Raw genomic sequence first — 19681 nt, forward strand, 5'->3', positions numbered from 1 at the left:
TTTAACATGCAGTGAATTACACAGTCTTTAGTAATTTTTATAAATCAAGTAGCGGAATGGGTTAGGGGCTTACCGTCCCACGATGAGTCGGCAAGTCTAATCAGGCGCGTCCATGCGCAATCAGGGCCTTATCTTCCACGGGCCTTGCCAGACACGGGCCGGCTTCCGCCTGCTGGCGGAAAGGGCTGGCTGTTATTTCGGCCTAGTTGCCCAGCAACATGCCGCCACGCTTTGTTAGGGTGCGGGCGGCCATCTTGGGAGCAGGCAGTGGCCTGGGAATGATGGGCAAAAGGTGAAGTGGCAAAACGAAAGCGTGGCTCGAGGAGGGTGGGCGATCTTGCTGGATTCGTTGAAGGCTAACGAGCCTGATGCAGTGGCTCACCTATGCTGAAGCCTGATGCGCGTTCTTACCTCGGCTGCCTTGCTCTGTATACAGAGCTGCTGTATACCCAGCATGCTCCCAAGAAAAAAATACTTATGTGCTGAACTTTTTCCCATTAAAAGGCTTTTACTTTTAGACTCAAGTTACAAGAATTGTGGATTACCAGGATCCCCTCGCCATTAAGATCCTGTGGCATGTCTAATAGGAGGACTCAAAGGGTGGTCTAAAGATGAACACATCCGTTTCCTTAGTTGGGCTTTCAGGGAAAGATGCATTGCAATGACTTGGAAAAGCATCCCTTAATGCATTAGAAGAGTGTACAAATCTTTTTAAAGATGCAAGGATTGTGACGAGACCAATCCTGGTCATGTACCAATGCAACGTCACAGGTATATTCGGCGCTGCTTAGATCCCCATGCCTTCAAAAGGATCGCTCAATACAGATGCTGATGTAATAGATGGAACTTCACAAAATTGGTGGGTTGTATTTTGTTACGATGATTGTTTCATCAACTACCGTGTGTCCATCCCTACAGCTACAAGAAATCAGATAGGTATGTAACCAGATATGTAACCAGTATTTATTTCCATAAGGTTTAAAAACACAATACCAAAATCACGGTTTCTCCTTCCTACCGCTTAATTCAACCAATCCTGGCATATGTGAGCATTTCTTTTTAAACAGTTATCTACTTATTTCAATAGGGAAAGTTACTAGCAGCATGAAAAGGCTCGGGAGGGTTAAGAAGGAGCAGCTATTGTAGGTTTCTTTTGAAAACAATGTTCGCTACCTTACTCGCCCCTCATTCTGCATTTTATTTACCACACTGGTGAAAAAAAGAGCAGAAACAAGGAGATTGTGAGACAACCATCATGGCAGCTTTTATTAAGGGTACCAACCAGAGAAGATAAATTACATCAGAAATTCAAAAGGCAAACAAGCGGACCAGTGACAAAGCGCCAACACATTCAGCTATGGCACATATACACTAGTGCGGTAGTTCATGGGGGACAAGCTTGTAATGGGCACCGCAGGATGGACAGCGTTGGGGCTCTCCTTCATGCAGCCAAAACCAGATGACACATGTGTTGTCCTCCTCACCTGTAGAGGGGTATAGAGAATTAACAGAGCAGAAGGCAGATACAGTTGTAAGCTCAAAACACACTGAAGATCAGTTGGACGACCCAGCTTAGAAAATCACAAACACCCACAAGTAAAGACAACATTCATTAGGTGTTCTACATAACACACAGATGGGAAAAGGGAGAGGGGAAAAAAACCAAAATCTAGATTGTGCTGTACAATAAAGAAACAGCATATGCACTTCAGATGGCCTAAAGGTCTTATGTACTTTTGTAATAGGCTTTAGTAGTAAGACTGAGCAAGCAACATTGCATCCAGAAGCATGCGCCACCCATGCAATGACCAATAAAGAATGCGGATCTAACTGCAAAAGCCGGTCTTTAAAATGTAATGCATGCAGTAGTTCTGCAGTTTAAAACAATCCCTTAGTTACCTTGCAATGCACGCAAACAAGAATTACAAGTTACTCAACCCACCTCTTCCTACACCCCACCCATAGAACTATTCACAAGGAGACGCCAAACCTCTCAAAAATGTTACCCAGGGAATGCTATGGAATCCAATAGAAAAGTCTAATAATTACTCCCCAGGAAAATAGACCAACTAAATGGTATGTCGCTCTCTTAACTGACCGTTCACTGGTACTTCTAAACTCCCTTTCCCCTCTTTCCCTGGGAAGTCCCGACTGGAGTATAGCATATTGGAACATTATTTGCCAAGAAAAGATTAGACCAATGGGTGGAGAGCATGGACAATGGAGAGCACCACCCTCCCCTTTTTGCTGTGCAAAGAATGTCATCCACAAGCAAGTGGAAAAATATTTCCCATAACCCTGGTCCCATTCCGCATCCCGCAGTCATCAGGACACATCGTCCTCCCACTGACTGGCCAAATGACTAATGTACTGTAACAGGATTTATTGAGCACAGCCAAGGTCAAAAAGGCATCTGAGAACTAGCAGCCAAAAAGCTAAAAGTATTCACTGCTTCTAAGAGTCAATACCATCACAACACCCCCCCCCAAATCCCCAAAATGCTAAGCATATAAGAACTTACATATGCACCCTACAATCCTTTTCTTGTTGATAGAGGGAACGATGTGAGGGTCCTCCTTTGTCCCAGCATAGTGTGGTGGTTTCAGTATACTGTACGGATCCTGAAGAACGAAGAAGGTAGCCATCAGTGACATAGGCGTTCCACCCACACACCCTCAAAATAGCAAGGCACTGCTCCCACTTTCACAAGAGAGCACAAATATGATATTATGAATGCCACCTACTCTGGTGCTGAGAAAACTGCACCCTGTGAAAGGTTTTATACAGACAAGATGTCAGGAGTGAAAAGGGTCTAAATCCCATTGTCTGATAACAAGACACTGTTTGATGGACTTGAAAAACATGATGCACAGTTAAGGATAATCCTTCTTGAAGGGCCGGGATGATGACTCTGGGGCAAAACGCTCGTCTTGGAAGCATGAAAACAGAGCAACATGGCTAGTCCCTGGTATTAAGCGTGTGTATGGACCCAGCAAAATACTGCTGTTGGTTGTGTTTTGACGCAAGTTTACTTTATATGTGCATACTGTGAATTGTTACCTAGCTTCCAAAAGGATTGCAGACTCCCACTCTCTACCCCTTTAGAAGTTGTTTTCTATCCCTGAACAAGTAACAGTCCTTACTTTAGAGCAAGTCATCAATGGGTTGTATGTTAATTGATTTGAACTGCACATTACTAAAACCTTTTTGCTGTGCTGACAGGTAATCTTGAGCAGAGATTGTTGGTCTGGGACTGCAACACCCATCAGCGTGTTCAGTGACTGGGGCCAATCACAGCCCTTTGAGCTGCCTTAAGGGCGCCTGGGATGGTGAAGCGCATTGCCGTTATCCGGCCGGCCAGCTGACAGTATGGTGGAGACCCGAGACTATTGTAGAAGTGTTGTCAAACCTCTGCAACCTTTAGACCATCGCTCGATGTTATCTACGAAACATCATCTAATCCTGGAATTTATGATAAGTCATTTATAACGTGCCTGTACACAAGTATTTCTAGGCGCGACAAGAGACACAGAAGGAGGACAAAACAAACGATCTTACTAGGCCTTGTGTCATTCCGATCGTGCAAGTGCATGCAAAGTGCATGGGCGACAAAAGTGCCAGGGAGAGGGAACGGGAAGTGCAATCAGGGCAGCATTGCTCTGAGTAAGTGCAATGCAGCTCTGGGTAAGTGCAATGGGGCAGGAGACTGTAGGGTTACAGTTACATCCCGCAGGTGTGCGCTAGGCCCGGAGGCAGTGCAAGGGCGACTGGTCTTGGAGGAACCGGGTACCCAGTGGGTCTCTGGGGGTAGCAAGGCCACAGGTCAGCGCAGCAGGCAGTAGGTCAGCAGGGGAGAGAAAGAAGGTGAAAAGGAAAGTCTTAAGCAGCTTCCGAACTTCAGGTGGTCCGGCGCAAGTTTGAAAGGGGCAGGGAGGCACCTGCAGAGGAGAGCGAGACCTACCCCTCTCCCCCACTCACTGCCTGGAGAAGCGTCTGACCCTGGGAGAGTTAGAGGTGGCTGAGCGAAGGGCTCGAGAAGGAAGGTATTTTGGATGGGAGTTGGGTGTAGTGCGGGCCTCAGCCCCAGAATGTCTTGTGGACGATGCAGTGGGCCTTGAACTTGATCCTTGCAGACACTGGCGAGATTTCAGGGATGAGGAGATATGGTCCCTGGGCTTGAGGCCAAGGGCAAGTCTCGCAGTCCTGTTCCGGATTAGTTGCAGTGGGTAGAGGAAGGCAGATTGAGAGATTGCAGTAGTCCAGTCTAGAGAGAACCGGGGCACTCAAGACAGTGAGTTTCTGGGGTGAAGTGAAAGTAATACCTGAGGTGCAGCTGGTAGTGGGCCTTCTTGGCAAGGCCTGTGATGGAGGAGAGAAGGAGAGAGTGACGAAGATGACAGGTTTTTTGCCTCACAGGAATTGATATTTTATTTCTATTGCGCTCGTACACAAGTGTTTCAGAGCGCAACAAGGCAAGGGAGGGGGACAGGGGAGAACAAAACAATCTTACTAGGCCCATTGACATTGAGAACGCACAAGTGCATGGGAGGGGAAACGTGCATGGAAGGGGGGGAGAAGTGGAAAGTGCGAGCAAAGGAGAAAGATGAATAATAAATAAGGCAACAAACCGTGGGAGTGCAGCCAGCAAGTGCCAAGTGTTGGGTTTAAGGCAGCAGACGGGGTAGGTCTGATAAGTGCAGGAAAAAAGAAGGGGGTCTGGATGGGTACAGAAACAGACCCCAGTGCAAGGTGTGGCCCGGAGGCAGTGCAGGACGGTGGCAGGGTGAGCAGGCACCTGGGCCCAGAGGACAGAGGGTGGCCATGTGCACGGTGCCAAGAAAGAACAGATCAGCAGGGGAGAGGGGGAGCAAAGTCGGAAGCAAAGAGGAAGGTCTTCCAGGGCTTACAGAACCGGAGATCGTTCAAGTTTTAGAGTGGCAGGGAGGCTTTTCCAGAGGGAGGCGCCAGCCGAAAGACATGTCTATCCCCAGCTTGTTTCTTTGAATAACGACCGACCCTGAGGGAGGAGCCAGGAGCTCGAGAGGGGAGATATTTGCAGAGGGATATCTGAAGGTATTCTGGGCCCAGGCCCCAGAAAGCCGTGGACAATGTAGAGACTTTTGAATTTAATCCTTGCATCCACTGGGAGCCAATGGAGAGATTTCAGAGCTGAGAGATACGATCCCAGGTCGTGAGCCAAGGACAAGTCTTGCAGTCCTGTTCTGGATTAGTTGCAGAGGGCAGAGAGTAGAGGAAGGTAGAAGTGGCTGTTTCAATAGTCCAACCAAGAGAGAACAGAGCTTGGGAGACAGTGAGCGTCTGAGGGAAGGAGAGGAAAGGCGAGGAAAGGTAAAATACCTCAGGAGGTGCAGTAGGACGTTTTTAGAGATAGATGTGGGAGGAAAAGGAAAGTGTGGAGTCAAAGATAACCCAGAGGTTCTTAGTCTCACAGGTGTGGGTAGGAGGCGGGCAAAGGGAGGCCGGCCAGAGAGTGAGGGAAAAGGATGGTGAAGGTGTGCAGATGAGGATCTCCGCCTTGCTGGCATTCAGACAAAGATCATTGTCTGCACACCAATAAGAGATTAAAGGGAGTGGCCGAGGGCAGCCTGAAAATGAGGAGTGTCGTCAGCAGAGCACTGGAAATTTGAGCAGAAAATGGCAATGCAGTGGGCGAGAGTTACCAGGTATTAGGTGAAAAGCCAGGGTGAGAGGTTAGACCCCTGGGGAACACCACAGGTAGAGAGGGAAATAGATAGGAAGGACTCAAGTTGTACCTGGGAGGGTCGATCAGAGGAAAGGGGTCAGCCAGGCCAGAGCCTGATCAGTGATACCCAGGAGCCGGTTGAGCAGGATGGTATGGTTGACCGTGTCGAAGGCAGAAGAGAGATAGAGTAGGAGGACAGAGGGAATGTTGGAGAGCAGATTATAATGGATGTTTAGGAGAGCAGTTTCCGTCCTTCTGGCAGCTCTGAAGCCAGACTGGTGGTCATAGAGACAGCCAACAGAATGGGAATGAAGGTTAAGCTGAGAGATGGCCAGCTTCTCCAGGAGTTTGCCCAGAGAGGGAGCAATGGAAATTGGGCGATAGTTAGCCGGATAAGAAGGATCAGCTGTGGGTTTCTTGAGAAGAGGATGCACAGAGGAGTACTTTGGGGGGGAGGGGGGAGGATTGGGGGAATCCACAGGCAAAGGAGTGGTTACAAAAAAAAAAAAAGCCAGTGCAAGGGTGTCAATGTGGTCCTCGACGGTTTTAGAGGAACAGGGATGAACCCGTTTTGATTAGGCTTTCATAGATCAGACTGGTCTGGCGACCTCATCAAGGGAGAAAAAAAGGAAAGTACGGGAAGGATCATCAGGGGAGAAAAGAGGAAAGGACGAGCAGGAAGGCAAAGGAGGAGGGCCCAAGGAGAGCGAAAGCGGGAGTAGGGGTCCCAATGAGAAGGATCTCAGTCTTCGTGGGATTCAGGCAGAGATGGTAGGAGGTGCACCAGTCCTGAATCGTAGACAGTCAGGAATGAGCGAGAGAGGAGGCTGGGGCGAGCCTGAAAGAGCGCAGAGTGTCATCCACTTAACACTGAAAGTTAGAGTAGACGGTGAAGAGCCAGGGTTGGAGCCCTGAGGAACAACACGTATGGAGAGAGGTGGTGGAGAGAAAGGATCCAAGTTGGACCGGCAAGGCTCTGTCCAGGATGAAGGACAACTACTCCAGCGCCTGATCTGTGATGCCCAGGTTCAGTCGATTGATCAGGATAGCGTGATTGACAATGTCAAAAGGGGAGGCAAGGTCAAAGAGGATGAGGCCAGAAGGAAGGCCTGCATCTAGATTAGTGAGCAGATCTTCACAGGTGTTCAGGAGAGCAGTTTCCGTGCCTCTGGATGCTCAACAGATTCAGTGTGGAGCGTAAGCTGGGAGATGGCCAGCTTTTCCAGGAGCTTGCCCAGCAAAGAAGTGACAGATCAGGTGAGAACAGATAGGGTTGGTAGAAGGCTTAACGAGAGGGTCACAAAGGAGTGCTTGGAGGAGAGAGGGAAGTTCCAGTGGCAAAAGAGTGACTGCAGAAATCAGCCAAGGCTGGAGCGAGGGCGTCAATGTGGTCCTTGATGGTTCTGGAGGAGCAGTGGAGCACACGTTTGGACGACACTTAAAATCGGACTGTCTAGAAACTTCATCAGGTGTAGTTTGAGAGAGGCGAAAGGAGGAGAGGGAGAAGCAGCCAGAGGAGGGCTGAGAGAGGTCATGATGTTGAGTTTTAGTGGTGAAGTGCGCAAGTCCACCCTGCCCATATGCACTGTGCCAGGGAAGGGTTGCTTAACTAAAATGATTGACGGCAAACCACCCAATGGCACCAAAATAACTAAATATTTCCCAGTACGCATTAGGAGTCAGAACACAAGTCACAAGATAGTGCCTTAAAACGTTGGTTAAAGCATAAATTGCCTGGGGAGTAAATTCACAGACACCATCAGACACGCTTTGGAAGCTAACCCTGTAGCTGATGCAACGTTGATGGCCTTTCATAAAATTAACCAGAGTAAAGATGCTCTTCCAATTGAGACTACCGAGGTGACTGTTGGTAACTTTACAAACGCCCCTTCATTAACAAGCAGATCCTTCCAGAGACTTCATTCAGATCAGCTCGGCAGCGACCAGAATCGAAGTACAGCGGTCCCTCCTTGGAATCCCTTAACTTCCTTTAACATAGTTCCAGAGACCAGACCATTATCCAGAACGTATTTAACATGGTGTCCCCTGAACGTAGAATTGAGCAGCAGGTTACAAGTTGAACTACTGATGAATAGTAGCTAGGAATCAACCTCATCTTGCACTTAATTCCTAGTATAACGACTGTTGTACTAAACACGTGAAGTTTAGAAAACAAACTGAAAGATAATTTGTGATCTAAGTAAGCTAATAAGCAACACGACTAAAAGTGCACTCCGTAATACTCAGATATGTGTCGATGTGGTTAAACCTGTTCGTCCATATAAATATTTTGCCAGTCAGGATACTAGCATTGAGGCTATGTCCCCAATGTCAGATTCAACAGGTGTAGATAAAACTGCTGGTGCTAGGACTCTTTGCAGCCGATTATTCAAGCTAGGAGCAACAGTAAAGTGGGGATGCAGAAAATATGGAAGCCACATGCCCAATGAAAGAACTGATAGGTAGAGGGGTTTAGAAGGCTCAGGCAGGTTCCCCACTCACTATAACCAGGTGGAGCCCATTGAATTTATAGTTATAAAGTTAGCTCATAAGGAAGGTACTGTGGGGGAAGAAACATGGACTAGCGACAGGAAGAAAAGAAAAAATATAAAAAGATTCCAGTAACAAAATAAAACACATTATCCGTCATTACGAGGTTGCACCAGTGCTACCGGCAAGTTAACAGCAACATCGCCTTACCGTTACAGCCACCTGACATACCAGTGTTAGTGATATCACAAGCGGCGGCTTTTGTAGAGTTAGTTCCCATCGAGTCCCAGAGGACTCCAGGGGAAAACTGAAGCACTGGCACAGTTAGTGTTTGTGGAAAATCTGCCAGTAGGGGCTTGATTTACCAGCAGGTCAGGCCTGTTAGTTGTTCAGTGCCCTTGTCGGCAGACTGAGTGACCCAGTCCGGAAAAGGGTGCCAGTAACATTGTCACCAGCGCCTTTATTTCCCGACCTGGTCGCTCATAATGAGGCCCATTGTCACAAAAAAAGACTGCCATCATGTTTCAGCCCCATAAGAGTAAGGTAAAATGTAACGAGATGAAGAACGAAAGATAATTTTGGAAGATATTCGAAGCCTTTTCAAACCCGATCCACCCATCTGCCTTCATGGCTAAAATGCCATTTAATTTTAATTCTCATAAAAGCAATGGTGTAACAAACCTTACATTTAACCCAAATTACATTCCAAATGCTCCTGAAGCCATTTTGAATTTAGTTACTCCTACTAAGGACCTCTCCTCGATTGAGACTTCAACATTGGGGAGAGGGGGGGGCGCTGTAGAGAGTGCCAAAGCTATCAAGGTTCAAAGCCTTGCTCACAAAGCAGACACCTACCTTGAATCGGTCCAGCTTTTATATTTATGTAGTTATGGGTTATCACCACATATGATAAAACTAATGAAATTCCAAACGGTGGGCTGGTGACTTATTTATGTAAACTTTTATCAGGATTCAATGACCGAATTCCCAGTTGAATTCTTTCTATAGCCATGGATATTGCTGCGGCCCCCAAAATGCTGGGTGGAAAACAGCCATCACGTAACCAAGCAAAGGTCTTCCTGCTGGGAGGGCCTGGTTGCAGGCCATTGCATGGGAAGACCCTCAATGGCAGCTCCCACGATCATTAGCACTATTTTATCAGTCAGGCCTTAAGGTGTCCTGCAGTACAGATAACACTATTGCTGCTTCAGTATTTCTAGGCGCCCGGGGGAAAGGGTGCCCCAATGTCTGGGAAGGAGATAAGGAACAAGTTACTTACCTGTAACTGTTGTTCTCCAGCATGGATCTGGCATGGATTCACATGCTCATGAATATTCCCCCGTCGTCAGGCTGGGAATCCTCGGTAAAGAAAAAACCAGTATCAGTTTCGTTTCTGATCTGTCTTTCGTAGTAGTAACCAATCACTGATCTCTGCGTCATACTGACCACAGCCAATGACTGCCCTCTACCTAAGCCCCGCCTCTGGCAGCCATCTTCAGATTTGGTAGCACGTGAAGTGGCGGTATGACCAAGTAAAGAGCCGCAGAGGGGTAGGCGGGAGGGTTCGCATGTGAATCCATGCCAGACCCATGCTGGAGAACAACAGTTACAGGTAAGTAACTTGTTCCTTCTCCAGCATGGGGTCTGGCATGGATTCACATGCTCATGAATAAAGAATACATAGCAGTACACATGCACAACCACGGGAGGTGGCAAAGGCTCAACATGAAGCATTACATCAAACTCAACATTAAGCAAATCTTACCTCCTCACCAGGCTCACCTTAGGCGAACAGGTTGCGCAGCACTGCTTGGCCGACCCTGGACTCCTCCCTGGAATCCCGATCGACGCAGTAGAATTTCGTGAAGGTGTGCGTCGACCTCCACGTAGCAGCCCTGCAGTTGTCCAGCAAGGGCACACCAGATAGGAACACCGTGGTAGCTGCGATCGCTCTGGTGGAATGGGCTCTCGGACGGCCAGGCAGCGGTCGGTTTGCCAACCGATGACAGTACATGATACAGCCGGAGAGCCATCTGGAAATGGAAGCCTTCGAGAGAGCCTTTCCCTGAGTGACAGGTCCAAAATTCACAAAGAGTTGTGACGTCTTCCGAAAACACTTTGTGCGGTTCACGTAGAACTTCAGCGCTCTAGCCTAGCCACATCCAGCGAGTGCAAAGTCCTTTCAGCCGGCGACGAAGGCGACGAGAAGAAAACAGGCAACACCAAGGGTTCGTTGAGGTGGAAGTCCGACGGCACCTTGGGCATGAAGGAGGGGTGCGTCCTGAGCACTACCCTCGTGTCGTGAAAAGTCAAGTACGGGGGCTTGCAGGAAAGGGCCTGGATCTCTCCCACCCGTTGTGCGGAGGTGATGGCCACAAGGAACGCGGTTTTCCACGACAAGAACTTCAACGGAGCCGAGTGCAGAGTCTCGAACGGAGGTCCCATGTGCTTGGTCAGCACCACGTTGAGCTCCCACGCCGGGGCCTTCACTGGCAGGAACGATCTGAACAGTCCCTTCATGAACTCTTTCACCAGACGATGAGACCACAAAGACGTCCGCCCCGTGGTTCTGGTGTATCGGGAGATCGCAGCAAGATGGATCTTGGACGCGTGCGCCTGGCCAGCGTCAGTAGGTACGGCAGTACTTGGGGAGCCGTAATCCGTAGAGGGTTAATCTTCTGTGCGTGGCACCAGACAGAGAACCTCTTCCATTTGTGTCCGTAGCATTTAAGAGTCGAGGACGCCCTGGCCTTTGCAAGAACCTCTCTGCAGTCGGCCGGTATGTCGTATCCTCCAAACTCTAACGCTGCAGGAGCCAGGCCTGCAAGTTCAGCGACTTCGGGTCGTGATGGAGGATGGCGCCTCCTTCCCTGGAGAGAAGATCCCCGTCCACTGGCAGCTTGGTTGACGGGGACGCTGACAAGTCCAGAAGGTCCGGGAACCATATCTGCCTCGGCCACGCAGGTGCGACGAGGATCATCCTGCACCGTGACCTCTTGAGCTGGTTGATGAGCCGGATCAGCAATGGCAATGGAGGAACGCGTATAGAAACAGGCCCTCACAGGGGAACGAGAAAGCATCGCCCATGCTCCTCGGCTGGGGAAACCTGCTGGCGAACCTCCGGCACTTGGAGTTTGTCGCCGTCGCGAACAGATCGATCTGGGGTGTGCCCCACCGTCGGAAGAGGCGGTCCACTAGATCCGGTCGTAGTTCCCACTCGTGGCACGAGCGCAGCTCCCTGCTGAGTGAGTCGGTGATGGTGTTTTTTATCCCTGCCAGATGAAACGGCACCAGAAACATCCTTTGGGCGACGGCCCAATGCCACAGATCATGCGCCTCCCTGGACAGGGCTGGGGACCTGGTTCCGACCTGTTTCCTGATGTAGAACATGGTGGTGGTGTTGTCGGTGAAGATCCTCACCACCTGGCCCTTGAGGGACGGAAGGAAGGACCTGAGGGCCCAAAACACTGCACGGAGCTCCAGGACGTTGATATGGAGGGCCTTCTCCGTCGGGAGCCAAAGGCCTCTCGCGTGCAGATTCTCGGTGTGCGCTCCACCCTTCCAGGGAGGCATCCGTGGTCACCGTCTCCTGGTGGACGGGGGTCTGGAAGTCCATGCCCGCCGTCAGATGTGCGCGGGTGCCCCACCACCGGATCGCTCGTCGGAAACTCTCGTCGAGTGTGATCCTCTCCTCGAAGCTGCCCGTCGTCTGGATCCAGCGCGCGTCCAGGAACTCCTGCAACGGGCGCATCCGGAGCCTGCACAGGGGGATGAGGTAAATGCAAGACGACATCATTCCGAGGAGGGACTTGATGGACCTCACTCTGGCCGCGTCCGCAACCAGCATCCACTGCACCTTGCCCAGAATGGCCCTCGTCCTTTCCTCCGACGGGGAGGCCAGAAGCGACACTGTGTTGAGCTTCGCCCCCAGAAACAGTGCGTCTTGCGCAGGCACCAAGTGGGACTTAGCGTAGTTTACGGAGAATCCCAGGTCCGTGAGAAGTTGGACGGTCCTTGCCGTGTGATCCACGGCGAGCTCCCTCGTCTTGGCTCGGATGAGCCAGTCGTCCAGGTAGGGGTAGACGTGGATCCCCTCTCGGCGCAGCTGCGCCGCCACCGGTGCGAGGCACTTGGTGAACACCCTGGGTGCCGACCTTAGTCCGAAGGGGAGGGCTCTGAACTGATAGTGACGCCCTTGGACCACGAACCCGAGAAACTTTCGGTGTCCCTTTAGGATGGGAATATAGAAGTAGGCATCCTCCAAATCCAACGACGACAGGAAATCGCCCTCCTCCAGCTGACCCAGGACGTGTTGGAGGGTGACCATCCGGAACTTCTGTGCCTTGATGAATTTGTTCAGTCGTCGTAGGTCCAGGATGGGACGCCATCCTCCCGTCTTCTTCACGAGGAAGTATCTTGAGTAAACTCCGGAGCCCCGAAGCCTCTTTGGGACGAGCTCGATGGCGCCCTTCCTGAGCATCGCCTTTACCTCCAAGAGAAGTTGATGGACGTGAAGTTCTTTCCAGGCCACAGGGGGGATGCGCGGGCACCTTCTTTGAAACTCGAGCGCGTGACCCTGGGCTAGGGCGTCCAGCACCCAACGGTCGGTGGAGATGGACTCCCACACGCTGACGAAGCTCGCCAGCCGGCCTCCCACCGGGGTGCTTCGGTGGGGGCCCGACCACACGGCCGGTTCAGTCCTGCTTCGACGAGGCTTTGCCGCCTTGACCTCCTTGGCGACGACGGCGGGGTCCGCCTGACTTGCCTCGTCCCCTGTAAGCTTCCTGCGACGACGAACGGGCCGCTTGACGGTAGGTGGAAAATCCGCCGCCGGAACCTTTGGAGGCACCCTTGCCTCCGCCGCTCCGAAAGGGCGGCCGCCGTTGCTGGAGAACCCCAAGAGCCCGGGCTGTCTCCGTGTCTGCTTTGATGGCTTGAAGGGAATCGTCCACTGTTTTCCCAAACAGGTTGTTTCCATCGAACGGCATGTCCAAGACTCTGGTCCGCACGTCTTGACGGAAGTCAGTAGCCTTGAGCCATCCACGCCGCCTAAGGCACACGCCGTTACCCAACTGGCGAAATCTAGTGTCGGCGATGTCCGTCGCAATCGTAATGGCGTGGTCCGACGCCACCTCACCTTCCTGCAAGATCTCTAGGGCATCCGCCCTCTTGTCGTCCGGTAGGAAGTCCAGCAGGGGGGCCATTTTGTACCACAGCTCCCTGTCGTAGCGGGTTACGATAGCCAAGGCGTTGGCCGCCTTAATCGTCGTCGCTCCAGACGAGATGACCCTGCGTCCCATCGTATCCAATTTTTCCCTCGCCGTCCGGCGGGAAGTCGACGTGGAGGCCGCACCCCCCCGCTTTCTTCCTGGCCGCCGCGGAGACGACGGAGTCCGGGGTCGGCTGTGCCCGGAGGCACAAGGGGGCCGCGTCCGGGACCCGGTACTTCTCGTACCGATCCCTTCTAGCCGGCATCGTGGATGGGTTCTTGAGGAGGGCGAGGCCCTCATCCCAAATATCGTCCAGTAGAGGCACAGAGAGGACAGTCTTCCTCTTGGCCTCGCGCCGTTGATAAAGGAAACCTTCCTTCTCCTCCGGGCAGAGCTGAAAGAGCTCGGATGCCCTGGCGATCATGGAGTGAAACGATCCAATCTCGTCGGGTGGGGAAGCCCGGGTGGGAGGTGACGACGGCAGATCCTCGTCGTAAACCTCGTCGTCCGTACCCGTCGCGGCCGTGTCAGTCCCCGTATCATCCCCACGAGTCGTGGACAGGGAGGAGGGCTGAACAGGGCGCGATGGCTGAAAAGGAGGTGGAGGGTGAATCCTTCTCTGCTGGTGGTAACGGCAGTCTCGTCCTTATCTCCGAGCAGAAGGACTGTATAGCCAACAAAATGGCCGCCGAGTTGTCTTGCGGCGCTGGTTGAGGGGAGTCCGAAGGGCGGTCAGGGGCCCTGTCGGCACCCTCGACGATATCGTCGTCTCCTACGTCGGGATCCCTCCCGACGGGCTGGTGGTCTTCCACGCCAACGCCGTGGCTTAAGACCTCGATCAGCTCTTCCTCAGAGGTTGAGGCCGAATCCACGACGACCTCCTGCCCCCCCCTTTTTCTTCTCTGTCGGAGGTTTCACGGGGGTCCTGTCGATGGGCATAAAAGAGGACTCCCTCCGCGGTGGCAGGGAGACTCTGAGCCCCGAGGTCGCCACCACTGGTGTAGCTTCCACAGGCTGAGCCAGGGCCGCTGCGACTGTCTTGATAGAGGCCTTGGCCGGATGGATTAAGGCTTTCACCACCTTAGGTGCGCTCACCGCCTTCTCCTGAGGGTGGAGGATGGGGGGGGGGGAACACTCTCCCTCCGATGGGGCCTTCGAGCTCGACCGGGGCCTCTCCAGGAGCTTCGCCGGGTGCTCGGCCTTCCTCTTACCCGAACCAGAGCGTTGGCTCGTGGTTGATGGTGCCGGGGAGGATGCGCCCTGCCTGGCGCCCGTAGAGCCCGACCGTTCGGCACTCGCGGTGCTTGGCCTTGTGTCGGACCCCCGTCGCCGGGGCATCCTCAAAGGTCTTAGAAGACCGCTCGGATTTCTTCCTCTTCTTCTCGCCTGACGGGCTCTTCCCTTCCAGCCAGTTGGCGAGACGTTGATGGCGGTCCTTCATGGTCCGCTCCGATATATTGCCGCAAAACGCACAGTCCTTCTCCACGTGCGTCTTGTCCTCATGTAGGCAGTAAAGACAAAAAGGAGTGTTCGTCCTCCTTAAAGACATTCTGAAGCTGGCATCCAGGGCAGACCCTGAACAGCTTTCCGGGCGTCGAGCTTCCCTTCTCCTGGGCCATGTCCGAGATGGGCCTGAGAAACTTCTGGAGTCCTCCAAAAGCGTAGCTCGACGAAATCTTCACCCTTGAGGGGCGTAGACGAATCCGACACGGGTCCCCGTTGATCGGATGAAGAATCGGTGGAGCTTGAGGCTCTTTTTGACCGAAAAAAATCAAAGTTTTTGAGAAAAAACGTGAAAAATAGCACGAACGCTCGAGAGCAATAGCACGAGGATCCCAACACTTGAACGTGCGGTAAAAATCTGAAGATGGCTGCCAGAGGCGGGGCTTAGGTAGAGGGCAGTCATTGGCTGTGGTCAGTATGACGCAGAGATCAGTGATTGGTTACTACTACGAAAGACAGATCAGAAACGAAACTGATACTGGTTTTTTCTTTACCGAGGATTCCCAGCCTGACAACGGGGAATATTCATGAGCATGTGAATCCATGCCAGACCCCATGCTGGAGAAATGGTAAAGTTGTTTCAATTAAAAACTAACGTGAATAAATTTGCATTTTTAAGTAAGGATAAATTACATGTTCCTGCAAGAGAAGCAGAGTGGACATGATTAACCAGCTTCCTCCCTAGCAAATTTGACCAACAACCCTAAAGATTATCTTAGAATACTATCTGGAACACGAGAGGTCATACCCATTTATTTACCGAAGGCGGTCCCCCCACTCCCTCCCCAATGCCACCAATAACTAGTTTAACTTTACAGGAAACGTGGAGTAGTGCAGAGATTACCCTTGAAGGCAGCATTTACCCTTGAAGGCAGCATTACTCTGAGAAGAAGAAATTATAAAGAAACAAAACTAGTAAAGTTCCAATTTTTGACGCAAAGGTGGGCTCCTAATTAAGTTGCCCCTCGATCTACTCCTTGGTGGCCTTACATGTGGACTCAGGCTACATATTGAAAGGCATTTTAACCTGGGACACCCTTGACTCAAGATCCTCAAAAAGGCTTATCAGAATCTATGACCCCCCCCATGCGCATCCAAATCTACCACAATCTGCACCACAGTATTAAATTTTAATTCAAATGTATAAATTATAATCACAGGAGATTGAACGCTAAAATCCCACTGGATGGATCCCGATGCTTTCCTGTTGGCTGAGCTTAAAGAAACGTCCACCAACAGCAAAGCATGGTCCAAATGTCTTAATGATTTGGATGTATTCATGCTAAATGAAGATGTAGATCTGACTTCCCCGGTAACTACACTCACGTCAACACCAATTCTACCAGTAATACAGACTATCTCTTCATATCACCCAACTCAAATTCTACGGACGCCGACTTGTGTATAATCCGAGACGAGAGGGACCATTTTCCACTGAGTCACGTTGAAAGTTTTGCGATACCTAAAATACTAGAACAGTATTATTGCATCCAGGTGAAGTACTACTGTTATTGAATCAACTAGAATGCAGCCAAATTAAGGACGGCCAACCAATTTACTATATGGAATCCCTTACCTAGCTTAATGGAATCTCCCTTGGAATTAAATAACGTGCAGAGCCATGTGCCAGCTCTTCGTTTTGTGGAGGGGGACTACACAGTGACGATTGCTAGTTATTAGTAGCATTAGCACCTAGTTAGGTCTGCAGCGTACCAATTGTAATCACTATACCAGGCGCTTTGAATCGAATTTCTGATGGGTAAAAGGAGATCTGCATAGACTTGAGAAATAATGCAAAAGGTGTACCGACATGTGGGAAATGTCCAGTTTGACAAGGAAATGTAAACACAAATATTGTTCATGGCAAAAATTACCAGAAGACATTACGACACGAGAGATTGAGTAAGTAGGAATAATACAAACTTCTGGGATTTGGTTCTTGGGACCACCTCGGGGACTCTTCTGATCTCCAGTATTAGAAGTCTGACTGGGGTATATATTTGGGTGCCAACCCCCTGCTGAAACAATATAAACGTATCTGCTAACTAGGATTATGACATCCATTTTCAAATCCTTAAAACATCTTGAGGCCCCTGACCGTCGCGGCCTCAGCAACAGCAACGAGTTATCTAAATGTAAACCTGAATGGGGGTGGGCATAGACAGTAAAGGACACTCGTTAGCAATGTACTCCTGTTGACGTGGACTAAGAGCATCATAGTGCCGATGCACAAGGAGGGACCCAAGCAGGACCGTAAAATGTGCTTATTGGTGACGTTTGATGTGCCATCCAATGTTTTTGGTTTGGTACTTGGGCTAGTGACATTCTGTAGTTCCAAACTGGTTTCCAAAAAGACACGGGTCCATTAACCCTGTGGCTGTGTTGAATGTAGTTCAGCATTCTTGGCATGTATGCACAATTAACATATGCGCAACATACATGGATTTTTCTGCCGCATGATTCGACATGGTCTCATGAGAAACCTGGCTTGAGCATCCCGATGGGGCAATTAAGAATGGCGATATCCCTCCAATCCAGTACTTCTGCAAGGGTGAAAATGTATAATCCGGGCACATTGAGCGATCCTATGGCCACACATGTGGGCCTTAAACAGGGGTGCATTCTAGCACCCCTATGTCCAACTAAAGTATTGACAGATGTGCGACTGGTGAAGTGTTGAAGCCACGGCTTTGGTTGAGTGGTTCTCTAAATGAAAAGGTACCCTTCCTAGTGTTGTTACACCATGCATCGTAAAAATCTCTTTAAGCAATTACACTACAAAGTTATGTGGCTTGGTGATTAAGTGGATACAACATATGAATTTAAATTAAGAAAGCTAATACAATGATCTTCAATTTGTTAGAACCCCCGGCATTCCCAAGCCCTGAGGAAGGCTGGGCTGCCAATGAGGCATCAACAGCCAAAACTTGAGTTGGCTATTGCATTCAAGATCATGCAACTTTCTGTATAATTCGGACAAATAGGTTAATGGATCAATTCTAACAGGTGATCTATGTTTGCACTAGTAGATGTGTGGACTATAGATGGATTTCATTTGCCTTGGGATCAAGTATTGATGTTTATAGATGGTTTTTGGGCGATGGGTTCACAAAGAGGTGTTTTGAGTTGCTTTTGAATTCTTTGAGGTAGTAATATTTTCAAGTGTTTAAAGGGTATATTATGTGTGAGACCACAATGACGTGGTTCTAAACTATCTTTTTTTAAATAAAAAAAAATATATAATTTAACTTTTGTTAAATTAGCACCTTCTTTGTGACCGACGGGATTACAGGGAGTACTTTGTTAGTGGTTGCCAAATTAGTTTGGGTTTCCTTATTTTCTTAATGCTAGGGTCAGACTGAGCCATTGGGTCAGACTGAGCCATTGGGTCAGACTGAGCCATTGGGTCAGACTGAGCCATTGGGTCAGACTGAGCCATTCGGTCAGACTATATGTGGTGCAGCTATGCCCTATCTCCGGACTAGAAACCACTATGGAAAATCCCCCCCCTCCCCACCATCTCCAATCACAAAATGCCATCAATATCACTTAAGAGGCCTCAAAGCTCACCAACCAGATATGCCACCGGTGACAGAACTTTAGCTAATCCCATTCCTGGATTCCACATCAACTGCCATATAACACATCAAAGACCCCCCACAACTGAGTAAAAATAATTCATCAGTTCAGAGCTCCCTACGCATGTCAAGGAAAAAAACCTAAGCAATGATAAAGAGATTCTTACAAATCTGCCGAGCTGCACCTAAACAAAAAAGGCTTACCAGGAGGCCCTCGCTTCACCAGGGCTGGAACAGAACACGTTAATCTACCCACTGCTCCAGAGAACATTTCACAGCTTTTTATTTGTATTGCGCATCATGCCCTGGGGCATCTGGGCACATAATTTGAGGTAATGGTTACATCAAGAGGGAAATACAAGACTTTAGAAGGAATAAGCAATTACATTTGTTACAGGTAATAACGAAGTTATACAATTACATAGTTACAGACTATTATAGACAGTTCCAATAGCGTGAAGGGCATATTACAGGTATACAAGAGTATAACAGTATAAGTGCAGAGGAAGGCCAAGGAATTCAACATTCCTTTGCCATTTCAGTACTCCTCCCTGGGCCCAACAGGACAACACGAAGGATGCAACAGTATACAAATAAATGTACTGAAACTAATAAAACTAGATTGTGCAAGGGCTAAACACCTACTTCACTTCGTTTCACAAAACGAGCAGTGTACAGTTTCTAATAAGCAAGCTAATTTAGGCCATTTCAGTACTCCTCCCTGGGCCCAACAGGACAACACGAAGGATGCAACAGTATACAAATAAATGTACTGAAACTAATAAAACTAGATTGTGCAAGGGCTAAACACCTACTTCACTTCGTTTCACAAAACGAGCAGTGTACAGTTTCTAATAAGCAAGCTAATTTAGGTGACTCAGACCACAGCACTTACATTTAGTTTAATCTGTATAATGACTTTTACAATTATCCATTACATAATATTTAATCAAGTCTCTGCATGCGATAACATTATGGCAACTGCTTCTCCAAGGAGCAGGGCCAATGTGTGCCCCGTAGAAGCGCTTTAAAGTGTGAAACGCATACGATTCATTGACACCAAGTTTTAGCACATATGAAAAAACGTAGCCTGTTCACATTAAATAGGATGTAATAAATACAACAAAGCAAGCAACCGCTAAGGTTTGCACATTTTCCCCACACTGCTTTTAGTGAATCTGGTGCTAGCCTGGCTA

The 19681-nt window shown here is 49.6% G+C and overlaps 1 protein-coding gene across 1 annotated transcript in view; it reads right to left on the bottom strand.

Moving 5' to 3' along the window:
- Positions 1-1239: 1239 nt before the first annotated feature.
- The window catches only part of COX5B (cytochrome c oxidase subunit 5B), a 28632-nt gene continuing 10190 nt past the window's right edge, over positions 1240-19681 (bottom strand). Inside the window, exons 3-4 of the mRNA XM_069619065.1 lie at positions 2522-2621; positions 1240-1484 (exon numbers count right to left, since the gene is read on the bottom strand). Coding sequence (XP_069475166.1) covers positions 1372-1484; positions 2522-2621 — 213 coding nt within the window. The 3' untranslated portion in view covers positions 1240-1371. The remainder of the gene's footprint in view (positions 1485-2521; positions 2622-19681) is intronic.

This window comes from Ambystoma mexicanum, chromosome 10 (assembly GCF_040938575.1).
Source record: "Ambystoma mexicanum isolate Mex_15411 chromosome 10, UKY_AmexF1_1, whole genome shotgun sequence".
In the NCBI taxonomy this organism is placed as follows: domain Eukaryota; kingdom Metazoa; phylum Chordata; class Amphibia; order Caudata; family Ambystomatidae; genus Ambystoma; species Ambystoma mexicanum.